A 27,383-nucleotide genomic window follows, 5' to 3' on the forward strand; every position below is an offset into this window, starting at 1 on the left:
CAGCCACCACAAAGCTGACATGAACATCACGTCTCGTGTTCCGGTAATTCAACAAGAACGCTATCGTTTGCTCAAACCTGATCCAGATCAAATGTGTGATCGCAAGTCATTGATCAAGTACACAAATTGATCAACAATGAATATGGCAACAGAATTCCTGTTTACGATCCACTCTAAATTCTGTTTTACAGCTACCACCTACCAGCTGGCCTGCACCTTTCACCAATGGAGTTGAATTCTATAAAAAATTGCATAACATAAAAATCTTGCATAAAACCTTGCACTTACTCTTGGTGAATTACGTATTATTTATTCAAGTTAATGTTGACATTTTACAAAAGTCATGTTATATGACACGTACCACTTTGCAAGGCAGGCTATTCTTTCATTGAAGTATATATTATATTGGCTAACTTTTTTCCCCACACACAAATTCAGTGTCCTGACACCTCAACTGTCATCCATAATTTTATAGGAATGCATTTTAAATATTCTCCAAGGAACCGCATCAGACCAAGCAAATTTCTAAACACTCAACATACTTCAGTACCCTCTAGCCTGCTTTTCCCTTCTCTCTTATTCCTGTTGCTAGTGTTAATTGTACAAGCTGCATACTCATAACTGACCTTCTGAAGTGCAGCTCCATACTGAAAATACATTAAAGCAATTCTCTTTCATTTTACTAGTTTATAACAAGCTTAATGCCTTTGTCCAAGGCATTAATTTGTATGCCTGAAGACCTACATGTTTTGGGACCCATTATCTGAGAAATGGCCTCTGTCTCTGTTATAAAGCTACAGCAGATGTCATCAGACTTACTTGTACTGGCATACAGTGCATTTGTACTTAATCCTTAATACAGGCATGAAAGTATTGATGTTCAGGGGTTCTCTGTGAGGAAACCCAGATTTAAGAACTGTTGTAAAGGCTGGCATGGTGTTTTTGGAAAATTGGTCAAGGGCAGAAGTGGACAAGTCTGTCAATAGGATTTTTTTTCTGCAGATCAGCAGAATGCCTCAGAAGCTTGATAGACATATGTAGAAAAAAAAAAAAAAAAAAAAGAATAAAGTAAACACTGTACTACACAGGTGTGTATTCCTTAATGCATAAACCAATGTATTCTCCATACATGTATAACTTATATAAGGCAGACTAGTTGCTGTTCAAGGAGATGACAGTACATTTCACGAACCTGCATATACTATGTAGACTCAAAAGAGAAACAGTAATCCAGTAATTTGTAAACAGTAAACAGTAATTTGGGGGTTGGACCCGATGATTTTTCAAGGTCCCTTCCAACCCCTACAGTTCTGTGATTTTGTGATCCAATCTCACTGCTTTTATATACTCTGCTAAGTCTTGGTTGGGCTGATAGCCGTCCTCAGCATTTAGTGGAAAGAGCTAGAGCAGGATGGATACAAGAACAGGGAACTTAACACAAAAGCTGGAAGAGAAACACGGAGAACAGAAGCAGATGAAGGGACCTTGGGAAGCATGATGAAGTGGTGCTGCTTAGGATACACAGTTAGGCTTGTGGCTGGCTGCAAGTATTATGAGAGCAAAGAAACCCCTTTCTTCAGGCATACAGCTGAAGTCCAAGTTACAATCACAATGATACTTAGCATAGGGGTAACAGGCTATCTGTTTTGTTAACTTCCTCAGTTGTAGCTTTGAGGAAAGCATAGGGCTAATTTTGTAACAGACAAGACTGCAAGCATTGCCTGTTCTAAGATCACCTGATCTTATCCCTAACAAAACCATCTCCTCCATCTTTAATCCTATCACACTTCAATCACGTAGGCTGAAACTTTCTTTGCTGGGTGTCTGCCTAAAGCTGCACACTGCTGGAAAACACTACGTTTTGGAGATGAGACTTAAAATTTGGCAAACCAAGACCATTGATATCCTTCCAGTATTCCCATGAAAATGTGACACATCTGTCCATACTACCTGCAGGAGAGAGAAGAGTGCAGAAGAAATTGAGGGGAGGGTGGGGTTGGTTTAAAAAAAAAAAAAAAAACACCTTACTAAAGTATAAAATTCTTACAAATCTGTGCATTAAATATAATCCAGAGGCTACAGCTATCTCCTGCCTCTACAACTGCTAAACAGAAAGCACTATGTTCATAACAACTCTTGCTATCTTCAGACAGTATGATAAAGAAGCAACCTGGTTGACGTAAAATCCAATATGGAATGATATACAGCAAGTGAAAGAAGAGATATCAGGAACAAAAAAAAACCACAAGGAACAAAGGCAGAAGAATGTAAATAGACAAGAAAAAGACTGGAACCTGTGTGGGAAAGAAAAACTAGGGGGATAAAATAAGGCTCACTTGGAAGAACAGCATTAAATTGCAGCTAACATGGGGAGACTGCAAGAGGAAACTACAAGTGGCAGTTGGTCAAGAGACCATAAAGTGATAATACAAATGAGCTAGTTTAGGAGGTAGGAAGGAAGGTAAAAGAAGCTGCCAGGTACAGAAAAGAGAGATGACTATGTTAGTGCAATCTGAAGGCAAAAAGGTACAGAGTCAAACTTGCAGAAAATTCTGTACAATTAAAGCACATCCTTCCCGGTGCCTCTAATAGAGCCAAAGATTTTGAATTTCACCATTCATTTGCTGATTGCAAATACATACAAAAATGCATACATTAAAATAGCATTAATTTAAGTTTGCCAACTCAAACGCTCAAAAATAGGAACAAGTGGAATTAAACTTGCCTATGTCCAAATGCTATATCTAATATGACCTTTACCTACTTACAAGGTATTCTGTATATAATGAATATATTATTGATATATACTTGTATGGATATGCATGTAAATCTGTATCTAACATAAATGTATTATTGGTACTGCATATCATTATTTTTTCAGACCATCCTTAAAGTGATGCACTTTATTAACAAGAACAAAACACTCATTTTAGCTATAGATGCATATACTGAGCTCTGTAACTACCACAGAGTACTTAACTCTCTCAGGTTTTAACTATAAATATCAACTTAATCAATTAAATATAATAAAAAAAAAATGCTGTGGCAATTGAAAAAGACACTGAAAACATAAAAACAAACAAACAACAAAAAACATTTCATTACAATTGAAGGCTATTGAAAAATAAAATCCAGGAAACCTTACTCAAGTGTTGTTTCTTGTTGTGTTTTTTAATTTTTATATTCTACTAAAACTGGATGAAGGTGTAATTTCCTTGTATATGGTTAAAATTGAATATGTTCGTGTCTTACTCTCTGAAACAAAGAGTTTCAATACGAAGTGGAAGAACAATGTATTTCTAAAAGTTGTGTGCTACCCATCCTTCTGAAGTATATAAAAGTAACTGAAGTCTGCTGATATTTAGTCACCCACATGCTTCACATGCTGCTGTATACAAACGTACGGGATAAACAACATTCCTATCATGATTGCAACATGAATAAAAACTTTTGTGGATGTCTTTCACCTACAGCTACCAAAAAAAATAATCTATTAAGATGAATAAGTACTCTAATACACAGTTACTGCTAATTACCAAAATATTTTTCTACTAATTACTGGAAAACCTGTAGTAGTTTTAGACAGAGAGAATAGTTTGGAAACTACAAAAGCACAGAAGAATGAGTGAAACTGGCTACTGAAAGCTGGCTCGGAAATCTCGAGTGATAGTTGGGTCATTACCAAGAGGAGAGAACACTCTACCATAATGTCTTCAAGTTTGCTACTATACATAAACATATGTAATTAAAGGGCTGAATCTCAACTCAAAACAGTTGGAACTCTAAATTATCATTCAAAAAGATGAGTAAGCCAGTAAACAGACAGACTCAACTTTGTGTTCTTGTATGCTAGCCATCTACAACTTGGAATTACACATTTTAATCCTAAAGCGTTCTGTCTTGCTAGGATTAAACATCGGTCATGAAAATTTTCCCCTTTAATATTAGAGGAGATAAAAAACCTTGAGGGAGAACACTTGTTCAAAGCAGCAAAATACAAAATCTGTAACAGAAACTGACAATTCAGTTCCAGCAAGTCTGTGGTACTTGCTTGAATATTTTCAGATCTAAAAAATGGAAAAATGAAATAGAACCAATATGAAAAAATGCAATGGATATTTCTCAATTATCGAGCTTTTTTTTTTTTCCTTACTAAATAAATAAATAAATAAAAGGTAAGGTTACCTTTTTATACCAGAGGTTAACTTTCATTTCCTTACCCACAAACAGTGTGACAATTCTGAAATGTTAGACTTTTTCAAATAAATGCTACTATCTAAATAGTTATGCTAGTTAAACTCTCCTGAGCAACTCTAACTACAAACTGTATTTCAAAACGTTCTGTTTACTTTACACCATTCTGAACCACAGATGACAAAGTTTGCTTGAAGCTGTAATTACTCTGCAAAGCTGGGAAGCCAATTAGAGGGCCTGAAACCTGCCAGTTCCAAAAAAAAAAAGCACAGATCATCTGTTCAGATTTTATTAAAAAGTTTAAAGTTTGAATTCTATAACTTTAACCATATAATCACCAGTGTTCTTCTCCTAAATGCACTCCCGCAGCACAAAAACCAACCAACCAACAAACAAACAAACAAACAAAAACACAGAAACAACACTAGTATCATATTATTATTTCATATATGGAAGTTTTCAACTTCAGCAGAATTTGTTGATATGGCTAGACAAGCATGTTAAACATAAAAGCAGCCATAAAAAATGCACTAAAAAATGAACAGAAGGTTGCATATTTGAGAAAATATTTCTAATGCAGACTGAGTTTTAGCACAAAAGAGAACTTCCTATAATTATCACATGATATAAAAGAAATAGTACTGGACCACTGATTTCATTGCGTAGCATATATGTATTTTTTCCATATATAGACTGATAGCTATAAACAGATACCTACATATTTATTTGCATTATAATTGAATCCTTAATTTCTTATTCTTCTGTCTTTCCTTCAGAAGACATACACCTCACTGTCCCAACATTTGCCTCTTCAGTTGTTACTCCAATGCTTTATGTCTCATGTAGAAACACATTGCTTACAATTACTTTTTCATTATTGCCACTCTCTTTGTGCTCTGAATACCCAGTTTTCTCTAATGACCTTTTTTGTTAGACAAGTAGCAGAATTAATGTACCATTATCATAACATTGACATAGATAAACATGTTTTTGCTCATATACGTATGAAAAGCCCTGATAATATATATATATATATATGTATATATACACACACAAATACATGTGTATACACACACTTTCCCTTAGCTTGTTCCTTTCCTGATTCTTTCAGCTGTTTATCTACTCCCTAGGGTAACTCTTCTTCTCTGAGGCTTTCCATAAGACTCTGTCCTTGGTCTCCTCTTTTCTCACTACATTTTGTTTATGTTTATTTTGTTTTATATTACCCATAAAGATAAGTTTGGTCACACAGAGATATATGTGAATGACATAATATCCTTTCCTTGGTCTCAGCAAATGCAGTTTTCCCCTAAAAATGTCATACCCAAACTGATTATAACAAAATAAAATTAAAAAAAAATCCACAGATTATTTTTCTCCATTGTCCCTTTGATCACATCATTCTTCTCTTCACATTCCTCATTTCCTACACAGCTCTAGCACATCAGACAGTGGTAACTTTTCAACATGGACTATCCCCACAGCTTAATCTCATCCTCTTTATTACTCTTTATTCAGTATCCAAACGATCATTCCTGCCATCCATCCTCCTCCCACTGTTCCAGTTTCAACACCATTTCTCAAAATCATTCCTAATTTCTCTCTGTTTGCTGTACTGTTCTCCTTTAAATCCTCCTTAAAACTCTCCTTCACCATGATGTGTTAAAAAGCGGAAGGAGGGAGGGAGAACAGAAAAGAGACAAAAAATCTAACCTTGACAATGGATTAGTTGTTGATGTGCTGAGACCACTGCCTGTACTACAGGCTAATACTGTCTCATTGTTTTCTCATACTCCCCCCATCTGTTTGCATCCATCTGCTGTCCCTTGTTTTATATTTGGAATTTTAGTATCTTGGAGCAGGGACTGACTTTTTGTTCTGTATGGGTAGAAATCCCACTTCTGCAGTGCTTGGCTCATGACTAGAACTTGTATGTGCTTTGATGCCACAACAACATATATGACTGCATAACAAACACACACACACATTAAAAAAAAAAAAAACATATGTATGTATTCCTTGAAACTGAAAAAGATCACTGTTGATGCACTTCATCATACTGGAAAAGTTTATTTCCACCACTCTAAAAAGCACTGAAGTAGTATCCACACGCTTCTATCATGACAACTAGCTTGCTGGTCACCCTTTCATGCAGAGAGAGAATGAAAACGAGAGATTTCTGTATCTTATTGTTGGGCTTTACCTGGGGTTTTGCTTGTTATCACAGAAAGTAGTAACATTATATATCCCTCTGTCTTTCATACAAACACCTTGATTTCATTTATGCAACTGGGTGTATCACAACAGGATAAAAAACTCTCAGACTTGCCAATACACTTTCACTTTGACATGCCATGCTTATACCAGGCCCTATTTAAAGATAACTGGGGACTAAGTAACAGTAAACTGCTCTCTGAGAAAGCACTGTCCATTAAAATGGAAGGATAAGATCAAGGAACCTATTTTCATTCACTACCCAAGCCAACAACTAAATCCAAACTTCTAAGTCAAATGACAGAATACCAACTATGCCACCTAGAAACCATTCATAAGGTAATAGGAAAGGCTCCCAAAGAAAAGTACTGGTCCAGTTTTCCAAAAAGATGAGCATAGGCCCATCTAACACAGTAATATTGGTTATACACAGTGGATTTGAATTTGAATTTCCATAGACATATTTGCATATGCAGTAAACTACATATACATTGCCTTTTCCTCCCCATAAATATTTTCAGTGTTGAATGAACATTATTTATTCAATTTTACCATTATTACTTTGGAATTAAATTTGTACTGTAATTATAAGTAACTAGTTACATGTGTATCCATGTGCTCATGTCATCCAATGTTGAGACGACTAAAAACACCTGGGACTTCAAAATTAAATCTCATTGAAAAATTAACTGTGGAGTTGCTGGTACAGAAAGTCATGCCTAATGGCAAAGTATTTTCATGCATAAGTTGATCTCAGCTAAAGCATGTTTTGTTTTGTTTCGTTTTCCTGTTCATTTCCTAACACCATTCCCTGAAAACATTTCAATCCTCATGTTTTGAAGATTTTTTAATCCCCAAAATAATAAACCTTGTCTCTGGCCCATTGAAAAGGTTAAGACTAGTAAAAAGTAGTACAGATTCTCCATTTAGAGTAGCCAGGGTTCATCAATAATAATTTCCACAGAAGAAAAAAAAATAAGAAAAACATGTTATAAAAGGATACCTTCTCACAATAACTAGAATTTATTTCACCTTTGCTATTTCTTTTCAAAGGCAAGGAGGGTAGCTGTACCACAGAGTGCTTAGAAAGCAAAATCTTTCAAGATACCATAGAAATTCCAGGTGACATCACTTTTGGCCAAAGCTCAAAGGCTACTGCAATGGGATACATCTCTTTCCAATTATTCTCCGCGTGAAGATCAAAATGAAGGCAAAGGGCCAATTCTTAGAGATACCTCATCCCAAATGTACTGTGTGATTACTTACATACTCATTGCATGTGTGAGAAGTGGTTTTGTTTTGTTTTTATTTATTTATTTATACCAGTAAGGCCACAAAAGCTCCTTAAGTAGGATTGGAAACAACCGCCTCTTCTTCCCCACTCTGCTCTCCCTAATAATAACGACCGTCAAAGACCAAGGTGGTTTACACAAAGCAGTATTGATTCTGCTTCAGCAGCACTGGACCACTTAAAAACAGTATTGTGCAACCATACTGTTCTTTTTAGGGACTACTGAGGGTATAAATCCTGTCATGCTGCACAGCCTGAGTACTAGTTTTGTTCAAAAAATAATGGAGTTTTAAAAGACAGGGCATTTTTTAGGCCCCTGCCTATACAGAGAAGCTACAGCAATCAAATCAAAATTATTTTTAAACTGGTTCTGACTGCATAAATGCCTAAGCAAAAGCAATTTAAATTAACATATTTTATTTTGCAGTTGAGGTGGGCTAGGAACGCACACCCACTCAGTTACCATGACTCAGTCAATCAGCAGTGTCTCTTCAAACTACAATAACTTCATTACTTGCAACTGCTTGTCTATACCTGAAATGAGCTAAGCTGATTTTGAACTAGTCAGTTCAGGTAAGCTTATACTTCTGAGGTTACCTCCCAAAAACCAGCATCAATCAGCATTAAGTTTCCACACTGAATTTCCTACCTCATTTATCTTCCAGTGCATGGCTAAATACCACAGCACAACTCTTAGTGAGTCTAAGTGTCAGGGGATGACCATTAAGAACTGAAAGCATACCTCAAAAGCACAGCTCTCTCTGAACTAAGGTGTTAAAAAAAAAAAAAGCTCTGTAAAATAAGCTGGCTTGACAGAGTGATTCCTACACACCACTCAGTGTCACAAGATGTTGTTCTCCCCACCACAACCCCGTGGCAGCTCAGTGTATGTGGCAAAGGGCACTCCTGCTGACATTTGCATGTGCCCCAGGAGGGCTGGGGAGCAGCTCCCATGGGGAAGCCAAGCCCTTGATTGGGAGCCTCAGGGCACAGCCAGTAATGGGCCAGTCCCACACCTACCCACAGGGCTCAGCTCCATCCAGCCCCAGTCCGCCATGCCCCATGTGCCCCTCAGTCAACTTCATCTTGCCTCCAGGGACCCACCACCATTTCTGGGCCCACACAGTTTCCCTGCTTTTTGAGCAGACAACTGCAGGCTGAGGAGCATGTGCTGCCTTGGGCTCTCCCTGTCTACAGAGAGCTTCTACCTGTTCAAGTGCTGTGTCCTCATGCCTTCCCCTCTATTTCCTCCCCAGCCACTCCATGGAAAAGAAATGCTATCCATACACTCCATCCTATGAGAAAATAACACCTGATGAGAAAGGCATTATGAATAAAGGCATATTCACTCCTGGAAGCATCATTAACAGGATATAAAATAGTTTTGTTCTCAGGCCTTCCTCTCACTCACAGGATTCCTGAGGGAATACACTGGCTACACAGCATCAAGGAGAGAAAAGTGCTAAGTGTTGGGCTCTGGCTCTGCTTTTCTTACAGTTATCTTGGAAAAAATCAGGAAGCAACTATAGGGAAAACAATACTACATCTGGGAAAGTCTTTTGCAAGAGAGGAAGGGGGCCACACTGTTGGGAAAATATCTATGCGATCAAAGTAACTGGTTTGACAGAGTGGATAAAGAAGTTTTAAACTACAGAACAAGTATCATACAAAGCAGAGCAGTACAAACTTTCCAGTGTTCAACTCCAACAGTGCAAGGAAAATAATACCATAGCCTTGGCCTTTTCTGCTTAAATAACAAGCTGTAACTTAGAGCCAAAGATGTCTATCATTTGGAGAGCAAAAGTAGACTGAGACCACACTCACTTTACAGATAGCTACAAAGATTACATGAAGATAGGACTATAAAGACATATCTTTAAATCCCTGCCAACCTAATCAAGATGGTATTAACAGTGATCTCACACTCCATCTGCCTGGCTAGTAATTTATGAAAAACGTACTTCACTATTACAGGAAAAATATGTTGCACTGCTTGCGGCCACAAACCTACTGCAACAGCTCAGGAACTTACAGATCGGAGGCCATGAGACCAGTACTTGACATTTACCAGGTACTGCAGATGAGATCCAATTCATTCACATAGTGTTAGTGGTTGTTTTTTTTTGTTTGTTTGCCCTGCTGATGATCTCATCTTCAGACAGATAAAATAGGTGAACAAAAACTTACAGTCCTTTGCAATTCAGAGTGTATTATCATACTGCCTTATATTTTCAGCTTTTCCTTGTCATGCAATTCTGTACTTCTTATTCAAAATCAAACAGAAACCATTTAATTAAAACCAAGTTAAAAATTGGAATCTTATCCAAGAATTCTGATTCTAGAAAATGTTTTGTTTGTCACATTGTGAACTCCATATAGGTACTTCACTTAGATTTTATAGGATTATTTTAGTGAGTGAAAATATCTCTCTATTCTTGCCCTGATCAGCAGTGATTTCTGATTAAACTACTGCTTTTCCTGTCAGAAAACAGAAAAACTCATCTTGCTTACCAAAACTGTATTTTGCAAGATGCAGAAAGGACTCCCTGCTCACTGCTCCTCCCCCCCTCCCCTTTTTTTTTGAGGGGGAAACAATAAGAAATCTTCCAATTCCCATCAAAACAAAGTTTAGTGGCAGCATTCTAATATCAGCATTACATAAGTTGGCCTCTGGGTATCAGGACAGAAAAAAAAAAATCAACACCAGTCAATCAACTTGGCAACACGACTATTTGGATCATCATTCTAGTTGTAATGGCAAAGGAAGACTAGAAATGCAATGAAGAGCATAGTAAATCAGGACATTAAAAAACAAACAAACAAAAAAAACCTTCAGTGCTTCAAGTACTTCAGTACTACAAGTGTTCTTTGTGCTGGGTATAGGGCAAGAAGTATCTAAGAAACTACTAACTGCTACAAATGACTGGGTTCGTACGTTAAGTAGAATAACTAAAGAATAATGGCCTATGACCTAGTCAATGCTAGGTTTACCCACTCATATGAACAACATAAAGGTATTATTGTTTTCTTTTGTTTGTTTGTTTTTTTACTGGATAGCAACAAGGTAAAATGAGCCTCTAATATTATTAAAAGGCTTGTATATTTATTAAAAGGCTTGTATATTTATTAAAAGGCTTGTATACTCAATACCATTTCAAAGACTTCTGTCATAATCAGAATATGCAAGGTTTTCCTCTTCTGGTTGTAGGACAAGACATGGGCTTGGAGCACAAGATGATTTCTTTAATAACAAAATGTGCAAATTACTTTGTATACACTAGCTGACTCAATCTCAAGAACAATCCTATCAAGAAAATAGGCAAATTCAGTCTCAGTAGAATTTGTTCCACCTTCAGCAATGCAGAGAAAGGGTATCCAGATTCCCTAAGTACACGTTCTTGTGGCTCCAGTACTCCCCTACAAAATTAAATGCTGCTATTTATTATATTGCAGTATGCTAAAAACATTTTCAAAGAAGTTGACAAAGTTTTCTGGTTTTCTAGTGTTCTTTTGGAAGTTTCTAGCTATGATATACAAAACAGTTATATTATGGGAGATTTTCTTGCCTGATTAGTTTAGCTCCACAAATAATTTAATTTCTATTCAGAAACATTCTTCTATCAATCTCACTTTGCCAGATGAAAAAAAAAAAAAAAAAAAAAAAACCTACAAATTGATCTCTTAGAAACATTCTGGGAAAAGAAGAAATCACAATGTCTTCACTTTACCCAACAGATACATACTTCATAGCTTTGCTAATATATGCAAATTGTCTGATTGCTCAAAATTACTGATTAACCAGGCTGGAGAGCTGATTACCTGATTATCCAAGAGATAAATAATTTAGCATGATTTTGTGCCATTTGACAGTCTAGATAATTTTCTAATTAATTTGAGTTTTCAAGTGAATTCAGGGATACTACCAAAAAAAGAAAAAATGAGGTCAATGATCTGAATACAGGTAAGCTTTCCAAGGATTTTCTTCTTATAGCAATCATTTCTCAAATGTTATTGTTAGTTACAGACACCTCAGACAAAAAAAAAAAAAAGATAAAAACTGAGTACTTAGATTTAAAAAAATATTCAAAAACCAACCCATGGTAAAATTTTTAATGCCATCTGTAAAAATATCCTGTAGAGCTGGACATGAGATTAGGGGGGAACTAGCATGACGTGTGGCATCAAACTTGCACTGTTACCAATAAATTCTGACCTTCACATGAAGCAATATGTAACAGATATTTTGTCAATATGCTGAGAGAATAATAAATACTGGAAATACATACTTGCCACTGAAAAGTTGTTGAGTGGATATGGCAGATCCACATCCTGGGGCTTCTCCTTATAGCCTATGAAAGAGCCATCTGTCTTTAGCAGGAAATATCTTGGCCGCCAATTTTTTATATATTCTCCTAAAGAAGAAGAAGAAAAAAAAAAAAACACGTTCATTAGTAATGTAGAAAAAAAAAAAACTTTGATATTAAAAAAGCATAACATATCATCAGTGTCTAACATTAATTATACCAAAATCTTTTCAGATGTTTTCAATTTACAAAGGAACTTAAAGGAACTTTAACTCCCTCCAAAAGAAGAGAAAATGGAATTGCAATGGTAAGCCTGGGCTATAGAATAATGCCTCTGTAATAAGGAGCTACAAGAACTGTACAGTAATACTCCATAAACCTAAATTTTATTATACTATACTCTTCCAAATCCTACATTTTCATACCTGTAAACAGTTTGAAATTTGATACAGGTGAAAATAAGCACTACAGCTCAACTTTTAATAAAAAATAAATAAATAAATCTCAACTACTACAAGGTAGAATATTCACTCTGCTGAGGCAAAAAACATCAAGTTCCTTAAAATATAATCTATCAGTAAGAAGACTCAAGGTAATGAAGAATGTACACAAAGCATACTTAACAAGTATACTTGAAAGCAAAAGGAATATATAAAGAAGAAAAAGCAGAAGCCAGTAATCTTTTATAAGGTAAGTCTACCCATAAACTCATCACCTCCACTATCTTCCTACCCCAGTCTGAGCAGAAAGTTCTGCAAGCCATGAGGTATTCATTCAGAAACCGCAATGTAAACAGGACAGCACAGAGGTGGTACCTTAATCAGTGTCATTTATTTGTTATTTAAGGGTGAAAAATCTCTTTAATATTGCAATATTTTATAATGCCACACCAAAATCTCAGCAACAACTTCATTTTTTTAATGTGTAATTACTCAGGTAAATACAAGTGCATTTAGACCAGCCCAACTTTCCCTATCTTTGATTTCTTTCAACTCTACAGAGCAAATAATATACATACAAGCATCTAGTAAGATTTTAAATAAGCCATTGTAAAAAAAAGTGCATGTACCAACACAGAATTTCCAAATGTCCTTAGAAGTTGCCACTTATTACACACTTGTAAGCTGCATGCTAAAATACTTCTCTGAGACTCTAAAGATTACAGCAATGTGTCACAATGAAATAAGAATCATGACCTACTCATATTAACTTAAAAAAAAAAAAAAAAAAAAAACACACACACAATTTTAAGTTCAGTAAGGCTGAAACTTAAAAATTATTTCAATTTTTCAGTTTGCAAAATGCTCAGAACTGACTACAAACTGGAGGCTGCACTGTCCCTGGACTAAACTCAGTCCTTGAGTAGTGCTTAATTACCTCAGCACCCTGCTAACTGTAGCTACACAGCTTTTACACAATTCAGAGGTCAGACAGAAATTTACACCCATTAAAAGAAATTTACACCGAGATTGCTCCATTAGAGGCTAATCTTTGTTTCCTGACCCTCGGTAGCAAAACTTTTAGTTATTCATATCTCTGGATAGCAAGGCACCCGCTTGATTTTGTTATCTAGAGATTTTCACGTAAGTAGAGAGAAAACTCAAAAAGTTCAGTGTTACTTAATTTGACCAAAAAATAGAGCAGATATACAGCACTGATTACATTTGTATTGACCCAAAGCTTTCTATCTTAAATCTTTGGTGCTAGTTCAGCTGGGAACATCCACGCTGATCCTGCTGGTCTAAATTGATTTCAGAATGGGAAATCCCTGCTCAAATAAAAGTAAGCCCTCCCCTCCTCCCCCCCCCCCCCCAAAAAAAAAAGCGCAAAAACTGTATAATTACACAAAAAGGTGAATACGTTTCTTAAATTAAGTTTGCTGAATATTTGAAAACAAGATAATCATAGGCCTAAGGAAAAGTATGACTCCAAGAACATTTTAAATATGTTCCATGAAATACATGTTCCATTTTTTGCTGAAATCTGCCTGGACTCAAGAACTGAAGCCAAAGCAAAACCTTACATATCAGTTCATCCAGTATGAGTTTTAAAAATATTAGCAGCCTGGTCACTTCCCTAAAGTTGAGCAGATCATAATGACAACCTTCTGTAAGGTTCTCATACACTACATCTTACTTGTTTCTAGGAGACTGCTATGACAGACAGTGCCCCTGTTAGTTGATTTAAAACCTATCAAGATCTTAGTCTTCTCTGGAAGGTGCATTCACTGGGAGGCAGGTGGCTAATAGAAGAAAACTTGTTCAAGGGAAGTTTGGACAGAACACCAGTACACCCAAGCCAGCTCAAAGGTTCAGGTTTCAAAGAAAGTCCTCCTTTCTGTGAGGAATAAACTGGACGGGGAGATAAGCAGACTGGACTCTCAGAATTAGGGATGACAAGGTAAGAACAGTAGTTAGTCGCCTCAAAAAAAAAGAGAAACCATCACTAACTTACATACACATGCTCTTAAGAGATGCAGTGCATACTTCTCTATCACTTACTCCCTTCTCTTCTTAGGGCAACATTTAAGATCACATTTAGCTTCTGCTAGGTACTCAGTCTCTTAAGCAGAAGACTGAACAGATTTTTGATCATCTAGTCAGTTATGCAGTTGACATCCTGCCTAGAGAAAAACTGTTAGAAGAGTCTACTACTTCCAAGCTTTTTTGAAGAGAGTTAGGCACTTTGGACAAAAGTTAATCACAGGAAGATATAAATAATTGAATGAAAATTAAAAAAAAAAAAAAACAGCTTATCCATGAGCACAACTCTCCCTTCACCCTGCAAACTATAGCCAGACACAGGACACACAGTTTAAAAGCAACAGCTATAGCTTCATAAGAATACTGTATATTTCTTTCACAGACATTTTTCTTTGAAGAATGTTTCTCCTAAGTGGTTCCCCAAGATGAAATCAGTAACACCCCTTTTTCAGGGCATCTGTACAAACTCATGCACATACACAAATATATAACCCTTTTTTTCCTTGAAATGACCAATATTCCAATCCCTCTTCAACACCTATACAGGAATATTTATCATCTGCCTTTTATTTATTTTGTAATTTAATTAACAAATGGGTGAACACTTTTGAAGAATAAAGTAAACAGTGCCATCAGTAAGCAGTTCACTTAACTGCTGAAGTGGTTTAATGGCTCCCAAGATGCACTCTAGGTGATCTCTTATAACCACATTCCTTCTATAGTATTTGCTTAACGACAGAAAAATATTTTAGTCCATACTTCTTAATAGACATGTTTAATGGACAGTTTTGAAAGAGAAAAATCCTCCATACAAAAAGAGGAAGAAAAAAAAAAACAAAAAAAAAAACAAGATAACAACAATAAGAAACCCAACACTGAAACACAACAGAGTATTGGAAAGAAAAAACACTTTCATGACTTCTACTTTACCAGCCCAAATAAAACAAAAACATCTTTCATAGTTTAAGCAGTATTTAATTACTTTAAATATGTCTGGGGTGTACATTTAACAAGTACCTCAAAAAACAAACAACAAAAAACAAAGTAACAAAAAACAAACAACAAGAAGTTTACATCTGGAAAGTCAGTAATTCAAGTGAAAAGAAATTCCAGGAGAAAGGAGTCCACACAGGCTAACCAACACACAAGACAGCCTGACAATTTAATGAAATGTAGCTGTGGTACTTAAAAAAGCAGTGGATCTGCCATAGAGAATTAATCAGTTTGTACCCGACTTCCTGCTGAGTTAATGTAAGCTAAATTATTATTTTGCTTAAATTTACACCCTTCTAAGTTGAAAAGCATGTACTCATAGAATCTATTTATTAGACTGTAAGAAGAGGTCTCTAATTTCAACCACCACAGCAAAGAAAGCCAAGTAATACATACATGTTTTTAATTCTTGTCAAAGTTTTTAAAGCTGCTTGAGAAAAGAGGCACTAAAATGCATATCTCAAATATGTACAGACAATAACTACATATTCACAATACAAATTTAGAATCAGGTCTAGGTTGTTGGGGTGTGCTTTTTTAACAGCTACTAGCAGAATACACCCCAAAGTGGAAATAATACAGCAGAGCATTCTTGAGGCACATGAAAATACAATCTGATCTTTGTGCAAAAGCACCCTCACAAAATGCAACTCTTTAACTAATGCTGGATTTAATAATAAATACACTGGATAACAACAGTAACAAAGAATGCTTAAAGAAGGTCTGTTCAGAGAACATGACCCTTGCAGCTAGCTCTGTACTTGCCTACTGCAATTGTAATGATTTTTCTTTTTTGCCTTTGACAGATAGTAACAAGAATCCTGCCTTCAGGACATTTCAGAAAATATGTTTATTCTAGTGATGCAATGTTTGTAGTTTTGATACTGCGGAGGAGCTTCACAAAGAAGTGTTTTCTAAGAAACCATGTGAGTGTACAACAAACCCACATTAGATTAACCATATCACTCTAAGTTTGCAATTTTTTCACTTCACCTGAGGACTCAAATCATCTCTTCAAACATACACTTCAAGTTGCATTCAATGGTTGCAGTTTTTAGCCTCATCCATTTGTAATCCCCAGCATATGGAAAATTAGAAATTCTCAAAAACTTACTTAGTAAAGCCAAATTAATCTCATTATTAAAATAAATAAATAAATTAATTAATTAATTAACTGTAAGTTTTAAAAGATCACTTTTGCAAAACATCTACATTTTTTAATATGTAAATGGTTTTAGAGGTGTGAAGGAAATGTCTTTAATATACAGTGCTGATAAGCAACAGAAACCTGAGTTCAAAAACTTGCTTCCTTAAAAGAAGCAACAGCTGCCACACAGACATAAGTGAGATTTAAGGGAAGGGAAAAAAAATAACCAAGCCCTCCAAGCAGAGAACACCAAAAATCTGCCTCTCGTCTGTGTCACCAATTTACAAAAATGGCTTTAACAGAAATAATATACAAATATGGTTCTCTCCTCTTTTTTTTTTTTTTTTTTTCCTTTAAGAGGCACTTCTGTGTTAAATCAGACCGTAGTTCCCCTGCACTAGCATTTAATAAACAGTTGGGGAAAAAAAAGTGAATGTGTCTAAGAACAAAATTATAGTAAATAAACTTTTAAAAAATAACTATAGGCATATGCAGTTTTTCTTTAAAAGAAACAACTGTAATTAATGCCAGGTCAAGTAAAATATCAGAAGCAATGCCAGTGGTTCTGAGATTGAATTTACTTACCTTGGCCCTCTGAGGGCAGTGTTACCTAACGCACGATTAGAAGCAGCAGTAGACTATTTGACTAAGTCTGTAGACACTAGTGAATGTAAAGCACTCCTGTTTAATATTTACTCACTTGTGATTTCATGACAACAAATTTGCAACACAGTTCAAAGCTACTGTAAAAAAAGAAATGTTTTAAAAAGCTAAAAGATATACCTGTCCTCATGATTCAATATATGCTCTTCAATACAATGTGTGTAACTATACCATCATGCAAAAGGTTTGACAAAAATCTTACTGCATGCCAAAAAAAATAAGCGAAACTATTTTTTTTGAACATGCGTTAGCATTTTTAAAACTTTTTTTTTTATTACATGCTAACTCATAAGAATTTTCCAGCACTTCAAAGAAGAGCAGAATTTGGAACTAAAATTTTTTGATTCTGTCTTTTATACCACAACACAATGATTATTTATTCATGCTAACGGTTTTCCCACAGTTCCCAGTTCACTAAGTGACATTTTGAGCACATCTGTACTTACATTAGACAAATGATTTTTTTCAGTCACAAGAAGAAAATAGTATATAGCATTTCATGCTATACATGGGCATCAGTGTATACCACAGCTAAGCTTCCATTACACTTCCTACAAACTGGGCAATGGTTCCAAACATGAGGTTTGGATACCAGCGTAAGCAAAATGCTGTCATATGGACAGTTCAAAGCACTTGAACTTCTTTATGACATCTCAACCACCCAACGAAGTTACAAAGACTGGTCAATTTATGCTCCGCTTTTCACAGCTGTGTGGTGAGAAACCAGTGGAAACTACACAGATGCTATGATTTTGCATAATGCAGCAAGCAGACTCAGGAACATGCTCTAGAAGTTACTCAGCTGAGCAAGAGAAGAAGAAAGCAGACACAACGCTCTCTCTTACGCCAACCAAGATGTACTGAAGAGCTGGCAAACAAAAGGATCATTTTTTCTGAAGCAACAGTAGGTTGTGATCAAAACTAAGGACTGCTACAGGTAAGGCAGGCAAGTTCCAAGCAGAGATGGAGTCACCACGTAGGGTGGAGGCACTAAGAAACTCTCCATGGTCTCAGTGTGCTTCTCTGCACATACAGGTACAGGAAGAACTGAGTTTCTCAGTGGGAAGTTCTTCCCTGCTTCTGTTCCTGGGTTTGCTTCCTCTCAGGTTCTGAATGCAACCTACAAAAGTGAGTGAGAGTTTCACCAGGGCTCACATCACTACCCACCCTCATCATCTCATTAGGACCACTGGAGTGAGTCAGTGTCCTGTCTTGTATAAATGCAACCCTACTTCAGCTTCTGTTGTTTATTCAACCTTTTTTCTGTTGCATTAATAATCTTTTCTTTAAAATATATAAAAATCAAGAGGAAAATATTCCGTAAAAGACAGACATGCCACTATTCAAATGGCAAGCAGTTTTCTAAATGGGTATCTAAAAATTACCGATGTGTTTTGGCATCTCATGGAAAATAAATGGTAGCAATTCATACTCAATTTTGATATGCACAAAATTTTGTCCTTTTAGAAATCTGTACCAGAAATACAAAGTTATCTGACATCCTGACAAATTGAGAATTGACCTTTACCATGTCCATTTTGAGCCAACAGGAAGAAAAACTTGCCAATTTCAACATCACTCTCACTTCCCCTCCATTCTTAAAGGATAAGAATTAGAACAATAAATAAATTAAATAGAAGTTGATATTAGCACATACCGTCTGGAATAACATAGTACTGGATTCCATTGACATCCCTGAACAACAAAGGAGATCAATATTTTCTAAATGTCTGCTATTCAAGAGTGGAAACCCATGCTGGAAACATTTGGGGACACTGCTCACATTTCTTAAGTCTCTCTCTTGCTTATGGTTTTACAGTATCAAAGCACAAAATGCTACAGTATTCAGCTGCTTCTAAAAGGAGTTTTGTAGCTTTTAATAGTATTGAGATGTATTTGTACTAAGTACAATTAAAAAAAAAAAAAGTAGTCTCACAGGATTTTTGTATTGGTAAAAAAAACTTCAAGTTCTCAGTACTTTTAAATATTTATATTTTTTTTTATACAGAACTATCGGCACTAATTAGTAGACTGTATAACAGAAAACATAAGACTTTCCTTTTTTTTTTTTTCTGTCAAGTACTAGTAGACCAAAAGACCTTTTTTAGATGTTGCAAGTATTTTAAGAGTAGAACAAGCATACAAATATTTATCTATAAATTACACTGAAAAAGATAGCTGCGGCAGTAATGATTTAAATAGATGTACTTGGTAGAAATATATCTATTAAGATAATAAAATGTAAATGATTTTTTACATGTAGCTATGTTGAATTAAACATCATCTTAACATTCCCTACTTACAACTTCTTGTATAACAGCCAACTCTAGTTTACGCAAGAAACCTCAAACTTTCCATTGTTTTCAAAAAGAGTATGATAAGTTTGACAATAGTATTATCATTGAGTTGAGTTTCTTTGACAGATTAATGTGTTGTCAAAAACTGTCTTACCCCTCTTAAAGCTGGTATACTTCCTAGCATGTTTTTTCAAAGCAAACCGTCTCACTTTTACAACTGGCACATCACAATAATTTTAAAATAGCTCCTCTAAACTTTATGCTTGTCACTAAATATGCTTGTAGCCTAAGACCTTATCAAGTGCCACAAAACGAGCACTAACATCATTCATCTGAATTTTTTCCTCAAGCATACCATTAAGGTCAACATTTTCATTTTATCATTCAGCCCACATCATTTGCAAACAATCAACCTGAGACACGTAGAAACATTCCTCAATATGCTTGAGCAGAAAGAACAGTTTTGTTACCACTGTATGCTTCAGGATTTACTTGAAAACTCTTTGGGTGCATGAAATCATGATAAACAATGACACAGGATTGCCCAGAGTACCTTGAGCTTCACACCAGCCATGACACAACAGAAAATTGAACATTTCTGTAGAGAAGAACCAACAACTCAGGTAACAGGTGAAAAGCAATTCACCATCTGCAGTGCCACTGACCTGCATCTAGATTCAGGTGCAGAAGTCAGTACTTGGGTAGGAAGCAGTCACACCTAAATTTTCAGTTGTAAACATAATCCAAAATTGACTTTTTATGCTTAGACAAGATGATGGTAAGAGGAAACATAAAATGTTCCCATAAAGAGTTATTGTTATCAATGATCTAAGATGGAAGACTTAAGAAAATTTGGAGGGTGGGGAGGAAATCTTGGGGTTAAACAGTTGTTAGATTCATTCTGGTAATATTTAAGGCATATTGTGACTAACCAAAAATCCCTGATATATACTAGTAACTGGAAGACAATCTGCAACGCAGAGCTACAGTACACCTCAACCACTATTTCATTCTCCACTTTTCAATTCAATACAGATATCAGATTGCTGAATTTGCACATAATATTTAAGAAAAATAAATAAGGCTTACAAGTTCCCTTTTGCATTTTTAAACTAAATCATCTGGATAAGATATTGCTTTCCTTTAGCCTTTTGGGGCAAGCTTAATTTCCTTTCATGTTTGTATCCATTTTCATACTTCTTTCACATTATCCTGGAAACTCATATTGAAAAGCACTCGCCAAACAAGAAATAAGAAAGGATTTTAGAGAAAGAAAGAAAACCATACTCCTATATAGTGATGCAATTTTTTATTTATTTTTTATTTGGAACTGTCAAACAGGAAAATACACAAGTTATGGCTGACCAGCTCCTTGCCTTTGGAGAAAAAAAAATTGAAAATAAGATCAACTGAAAGAGAAAATTAGTTGCTAATCTCATGCTAACCCCTAGCATTTATTTGTCTACTATATGCCAGACAATCATCGATTGGCAATGTCTGCATATGAAAAGCTCAGGATGCAGTAGTAAGGGTATGCAACATATTAGTCTTGAAGTAGACAAAGCTACGTAGGAACTTGTGTAGCACCTGTCCACCAAATGTCTGAGACTGAAATAACTGCGTTATTCTTTCTACTTCTCCAAGTACCAAATTTATCAAGACTTTTTTTTTTCTTTAAATCCACCACATGGAGAAATCAAAAGTTTTCTTTGCTGCAAGAAAAGGCTCTTTTTAGGAATAAACAATGGAAGGAGGGAAGATATTAAACTCCTGAACTAATTAACAGAAGTAAAGGAGGCGGTGGGGGACAATGATAATTAATATGTACCCTCCTCCTAACCAAATCTCCACATACATTCATTCTGTATATGCACACACAACAGCAGCATCATAAACCGTCTCAAGTTCTTGCCATTATTCAGTTCGACATCTGCACATGTTTATGCGTCTCTCCAAACAACCTCTTGAACACCCTGCTGGAGCTGTCATTTTTTTCTTCTCCCTATCTGGCAGATGGCAAGTCAACAATCGGCATCAACAGCAGCCGAATATCTCCCCCCTCCATCCGACCCCCCTAAACAGACACAATAATAACTTCTTTGTGCTTCCCCACAATGCAGCTGCTTAAACCATTTCGCTACAAGGCTGCTTTGCCTTAATAAAAAAAAAAAAAAAAAAAAAAAAAAAAATCCCTTCTGTCAAGTCTAAAAAGCAGCATAATGTTAAGCAAGCTAAAGCCACAGCACAGCTGCAAACGGGCAGACACATTGACAGCTCCTCCCTTAACAAAGCCCTGTGAATTGAAGGGGGTTCATCTGAGGCTCACACAGTAATTAGTATAAAAAAGTCCGACAGCCTCTATTATGCTAGGAAAAAAAAACTGGACAGAACTGGGCTGCTGTTTTGCGTCAAGAGTTCTGCTGCAGAGTAGATAAATCATGTTGGGTTTTTTTCCTCTCTTTTTAAAGACAGTAATAAGGAGGATGAGAGAAGCTAATTTGAAAACTTGGACACAGTAATTGTACCATATGGTGAGCATTTATCCCTTCTGAAATACACGCTAACAGTCACTTACATGCACAGTGCTTTGTTTTACAGTTGTTATTCTCTCTACCATATTCATAAAATGGATCTGAATATCCGATACACTAGAGAAGTTGTGTGTAATTAGCAACAAAACTGCCTGAGCTTAATATATTGGCCTACCGTAGCAATCTAGTTAATTGCAGAAAATCCCATGCCCCCAAATTTAAATAGTGTCCACTTCAAGGATTTTTTTTTTATTATTTCTGTCAAACTGGCTAAATATCATACATAATAAGGTTCAGAGAAGTAATTTATTGACACCAGTACTCCTTGATACAGTTGACTCTAAAATGCACAAGCAGGACACATTTCCCTTGTCATCCATGTAGGAGAAGAGAGAGGAATTAATTCAAGAAGCATTTAAGGGAAACCCCAAAACACTTAAGTTCCATCCTACTTGGAAAAGGAATTGCTCCATAAAATTAACATGCTGAAACTAAACTTCGGAGTGTGGCATGGCAGGGAGACATAGACTTCAAGTCCACCCCCCCGTTTTCATCCCCTATTTTCTTCCTGATCGTATTTTCCAGTATTTTTGTTAGTAATTCAAACACTTCATTCACAAGAATCTTCAAAATCATGAAAATATACCATTCAACCCTCCAGGTCTGCTCACTCTTTGCCACACACTTCCACCTTTTCACCCTGCTTATGCCACCAAATCAGATGGAAAGCACAGAAGATAAGGAACCAGCTGAACTAAGCTGGGAAAATGTAGGTTTCTTTATTTAAAGAAAACGCTGTATATCAGTGGCAAGACCAATAAATCTTAGAGGTGCTGTTTATAGAAAATGAAATGTAGTGAACTTCCAAGCAAGGAAAATAAAATTTGCAGAAGAAAAAATGCAAATTTGATGAAAAATTAACCAGACACAAAGTCTGCAACTGAGGATCCTGGTATTTGCAAAGAACCAGAAGGGTGTCTTTCTATTAGCCTTCACCTCAGAAGACAACAACAGAAATCTTCTTTGTGCCTTTCCAGGTAACAGACAAATACTTTCACTGCCTCTAGATCAAAAATGAGGTATTTGAGCAGCTTGCTAGGGGCTAAGGTGTCTTAGGGCAATGAACAGAGAAGAACTCCCTCCCCTAAATAAGAACCAAAAACCGAAATTTCAAGTCAATTGGCTGGATGGTAATCTAAGAAAACTGTTTATAATTCTGTTTTTAATCATACTCTTAACTAATGCAAACTGACAGAAGTTAAACAAAGCAGCACTGCCTTTCAGTAGAAAAATCATGCCCATCATACCTAAGGGATTTCTTCTAAAACATCAAGAAAATAAAATGGACAAAGACTAACTGACACAATTTATTTCAACTTCTAAAAAGCATTTAATAAGTCTAAAGAAACAGTAGCTCTGTGGAGAAGAAAAAAAAAAAAGCTGTGTGGTAAAACAAAATAGAAATGGGAAACTGGGTAAAAGAAAGACGGCTAAGCAGGATCATATGGTCAAACTTCAATTACTAATGCTCTATAGTTCTTTTATAGGAACATTTTTAGTTAATATGTACATCAGTGATCTGGAATCACCACTGTATGTACTGCAAGGCAGTAAAACTGTTCAAGACTACTAAGAATGTGAAGCATTTCTGAGTGGCAATGCTATTCCAGTGAGCTGAGATGAAAAGCACTGAAGAATTACTGAAATTAATAAATACAGGAACAATTTTCAATACTCATACAAGGTGTATAGTTTTAAATTAACCACCAAAGACCAATTAATGTAACCATTGCTTAAGTGTGCAGCTTTGTAAAGAAAGAAAATCAAATGTTATCATTTTAAAGGTACACAATTTTAGGAACACTGAAAATATTATCATTTCATGATAAACAATTACAGTTCTGCTGACTATATTTAAAAATAATAATAATTGCAACAGAACTGAAAGGCTTCAGAGACAAAATGCACCAAAACCAACCAAACAAAAAAATCACCGGAGTTACAGAGGAGAGAATGACTAGATTAGGCTTCAGTTTCAAAGAAAGGTCTATGGCTATAGGATTTAATGTTACAAATGACCAACAGCAGAATACCAGTTATCTGAAAAGAACGAATTTTCAGAAGGGTTCAAGAGCGGATTTTCAAGCATCCAGCACCTACAGTTACAGCTGAAGTCTGCACCATTACAATGCAGCCACTCTGCCACCAATTCAGCACCCAGTATCTCTTCGCACCTTTAGAAAAATCAAGCCTCTCCTTCAGTGCTGTAAGGAATCTTCAAACTCGTGTGGACACTTTTTTTTTTTTTTTTTAAAAGGAAGTCTCACGTTGAGGAAATTGGAGTAAACATTCGACAGAGGCAGATTGTTCCTTTTAACTGCGATGTATTTCTGTCCTATCGCGAATCTGCTACTCAGCCAGACAGTGCTGACAGCAAATTAAAGTCCCAGTCCTTGGCCACTTTGGGTCATTTTATGTGCAACCTACCACCAGCACAATGTGCTTGGGATGGCAAGGAATATGTGTGAAGGAAGTGTGCTGTGCACCCCATGTGCACCCACTTCACTGTGTCTGCTGAGCCAGCCCATGCCAAAAAAAAAAAAAAAAGAAAGTTTTGACCTATTTCAGCTCACTGTATAATGAGTATTTGCACAAAGGAGAAACGGGGGAACAATAGGCTGGAGGCATGAAAGATGCAAGGGAGAAGAGGCATCAGCATGAACTTCTGAAAGATTAACGATTTATTGGAGTGCTGGTCTACCACGTGATTGCAATTCTTGTTTTCCAGTTAAGCTACAAGAGCAGGTTTGAATGATTCAAATTTCTAAGATCAACTGCATCATTAAGCAATGATGCTACTGCTGACACAATGTTAAGCCAAGAAATTCCCTAATACAACTTCACATTTTATATAAACAAAGTATATTCTGACCTGTGTCAGAATATATCCTGACAACCTTATTCATACATGTATATACAAAAATTATAGATAAAAAATTTTGTTAGCTTTAAAGAGTATGCACGAATCCTTCTACTCAGGCAAATAACTGAAAATTCACTTAAAATTCTCAATGTGAAAAATCATTTGAAATAAAGTACTTTGACATGTATTTGTGAAGTAGCAATTACAATTTAATGATGTCAACAAAATCTTAGCAACACAGAGATCCCAGTGCTAATTGATATTTTGAGTTAGCCATGCAGTAATTCCTATACTAGAAACAGCACCAAGAAGATGAGAACTTGGTCAGTAACGTATTTTCTTAAACTTGCAGACTATAATTAATGCAATCAAAACTATATGTATATATATAAAAAAAAAAAACTCCAGTTTTTAACCACAGGATTCTACATATTTCTAAAATATTTTACTGCCTTAGAATGAATAAAACTGCTCCTAACACCCACATATGAATCACAATACAGTTTAATTTTAATATACATATTTTACAATATTTTATCTTGCATGATTTTGTTATATTACAATTGGAATAAAGGTTCAGGCAAGTGAAATACTTGTAAAGGCTTAGTTTTTCCACTCCTCTGAATTAAAAGAAAGCTTTGCTCGTGAGCAGAAATGTGAAATTCTTTAACCTGCAGTTTTACTAGTACAAAAATTTTGCCTCATTTTCAAACACTCTTTTTGAACGTCTTAAAAACAGAGCTTTTAACTAGGAACCCCCAAATTCCAGCCACAAGGTAGAACTGAAAAATGACTGACCTAGGTAAGACACACAAGTTTAACTAACCAAATGTGGTAAACTCAGGATAAGGTTTGTTACTGTTTTTCACTAACATGCACATCTTGTGGTTTCTCTACTACAAGTATACATTTTTTTCTAATCTGAATTACTGAACAGTTTTTACTGATTTTGCCTCCAAAATAATTTTGACACAAAGGGTAATCTAATATTTTATCAGACAACCTGAAATAGATCCTGGCAAACTCAAATTATCTTATTCAATGCCAAAGGCAAACTTTATACAAGAGAAAACTGTGATAATCTCTTCCTAAAACTGGCCTTCCTGAAATTCAGACTGATTATATATACAGTTATTAACTGACACCAAATATTCAACATTTGTGACACCAAAATAATAGGGACCAATAAGGAACTGTAATTTTCCAAAATATATTTGCATTAATATTAAATTAACAAAACCAATTTGGTATGGTTTTAGTGGATTTTTTTCCTCTAGAAAGCAAACAGCACAATTTTCTAATTAATACAAACAAAATGGAAACTGACTTACAACACTGACTTCAAAATCCTTGTGAAAGTCTGTACTGGTGATGTCACAAATGCTGTCACATCTGAGCGGGTATTGTCTGTAGAAGGTTCAGAAACGTCCATTTTAATCAAAACATTTATTAGAGGTAGTTGTGTATTTTGTTTTTATTTTAATGAATTACAGAGTTCTCTAAAGAATCATGGTTGCAGCTCCCTTTAAAAAATAATAGATTAAGTAGTCTATGTATCTGAAATACACTATCTGGATCTGATCTATAATGGATGTAGAAAATCATGTAAGAGTGAGGGGAAACCTATACTTTATACTTTCATCAGGCTTTAATAATGATGTTCACATAACATTGATGTAACATTCACATCTTCTCCTTTGCTTGAAACGTCCTACAAATTATAACTTCCTCAGAGTACTAAAATGCCAATGATAAAGTATTATAAACCTTTCAACTTCATTGTACTTTGGAGAAAAATATTTTCTTCTATTTTCCCCACTCCAAAACACTAACTACTCAATTACTTTTCTTACATCTGGGTGTTAACAGAGCACCTGAGTCAAGAAATCCTCACTTTAGTGGTCAGTCCAAACACCCAGAAAAAAAATTTAGAGGCAGAGTTTTAAAAAGATGGGGATATTTGTTCACTTAGATTAAGGTTTTAGGCATCTGAAAATAAACTTGCTTCTCTCCCTTTTCCCTGTGCAGCTGGGAAACATGGCACCACCAGAAGTGCCATGCTGCCCTTTGGGAATGGATTCCAACTGTGCAGGTGCCTGAAAAACTCATAAACATTCACCTTGGTATGTAGAGCACAGAAATAGTAAGATTCATTTGATACAAGCCACCTATATTCTATAAGCATTTTTATATGACCCCAGTAAACTTCATCAAATGAAGAAAAAGCCTTGCCAAGAAAAGCTTGCAAGTAAGAAAAAGAGATTTATATACAGAACTCCTTAAAACATCTTTTAAAATTTCGTATTTATGAGTTAAGAACTGGAACAAATGACGACGGAATAA

The 27,383-nt window shown here is 35.6% G+C and overlaps 1 protein-coding gene across 2 annotated transcripts in view; it reads right to left on the reverse strand.

Moving 5' to 3' along the window:
- AKT3 (AKT serine/threonine kinase 3) overlaps positions 1 to 27,383 on the reverse strand; it is a 150,974-nt gene that overhangs the window by 59,339 nt on the left and 64,252 nt on the right. For both annotated transcript variants that reach the window (XM_032185287.1, XM_032185288.1), the window contains exon 3: positions 11,986 to 12,111. In XM_032185287.1, the coding sequence (XP_032041178.1) occupies positions 11,986 to 12,111 (126 nt within the window). The remainder of the gene's footprint in view (positions 1 to 11,985; positions 12,112 to 27,383) is intronic.

The sequence above is a fragment of the Aythya fuligula genome, chromosome 3, assembly GCF_009819795.1.
Source record: "Aythya fuligula isolate bAytFul2 chromosome 3, bAytFul2.pri, whole genome shotgun sequence".
Classification (NCBI taxonomy): domain Eukaryota; kingdom Metazoa; phylum Chordata; class Aves; order Anseriformes; family Anatidae; genus Aythya; species Aythya fuligula.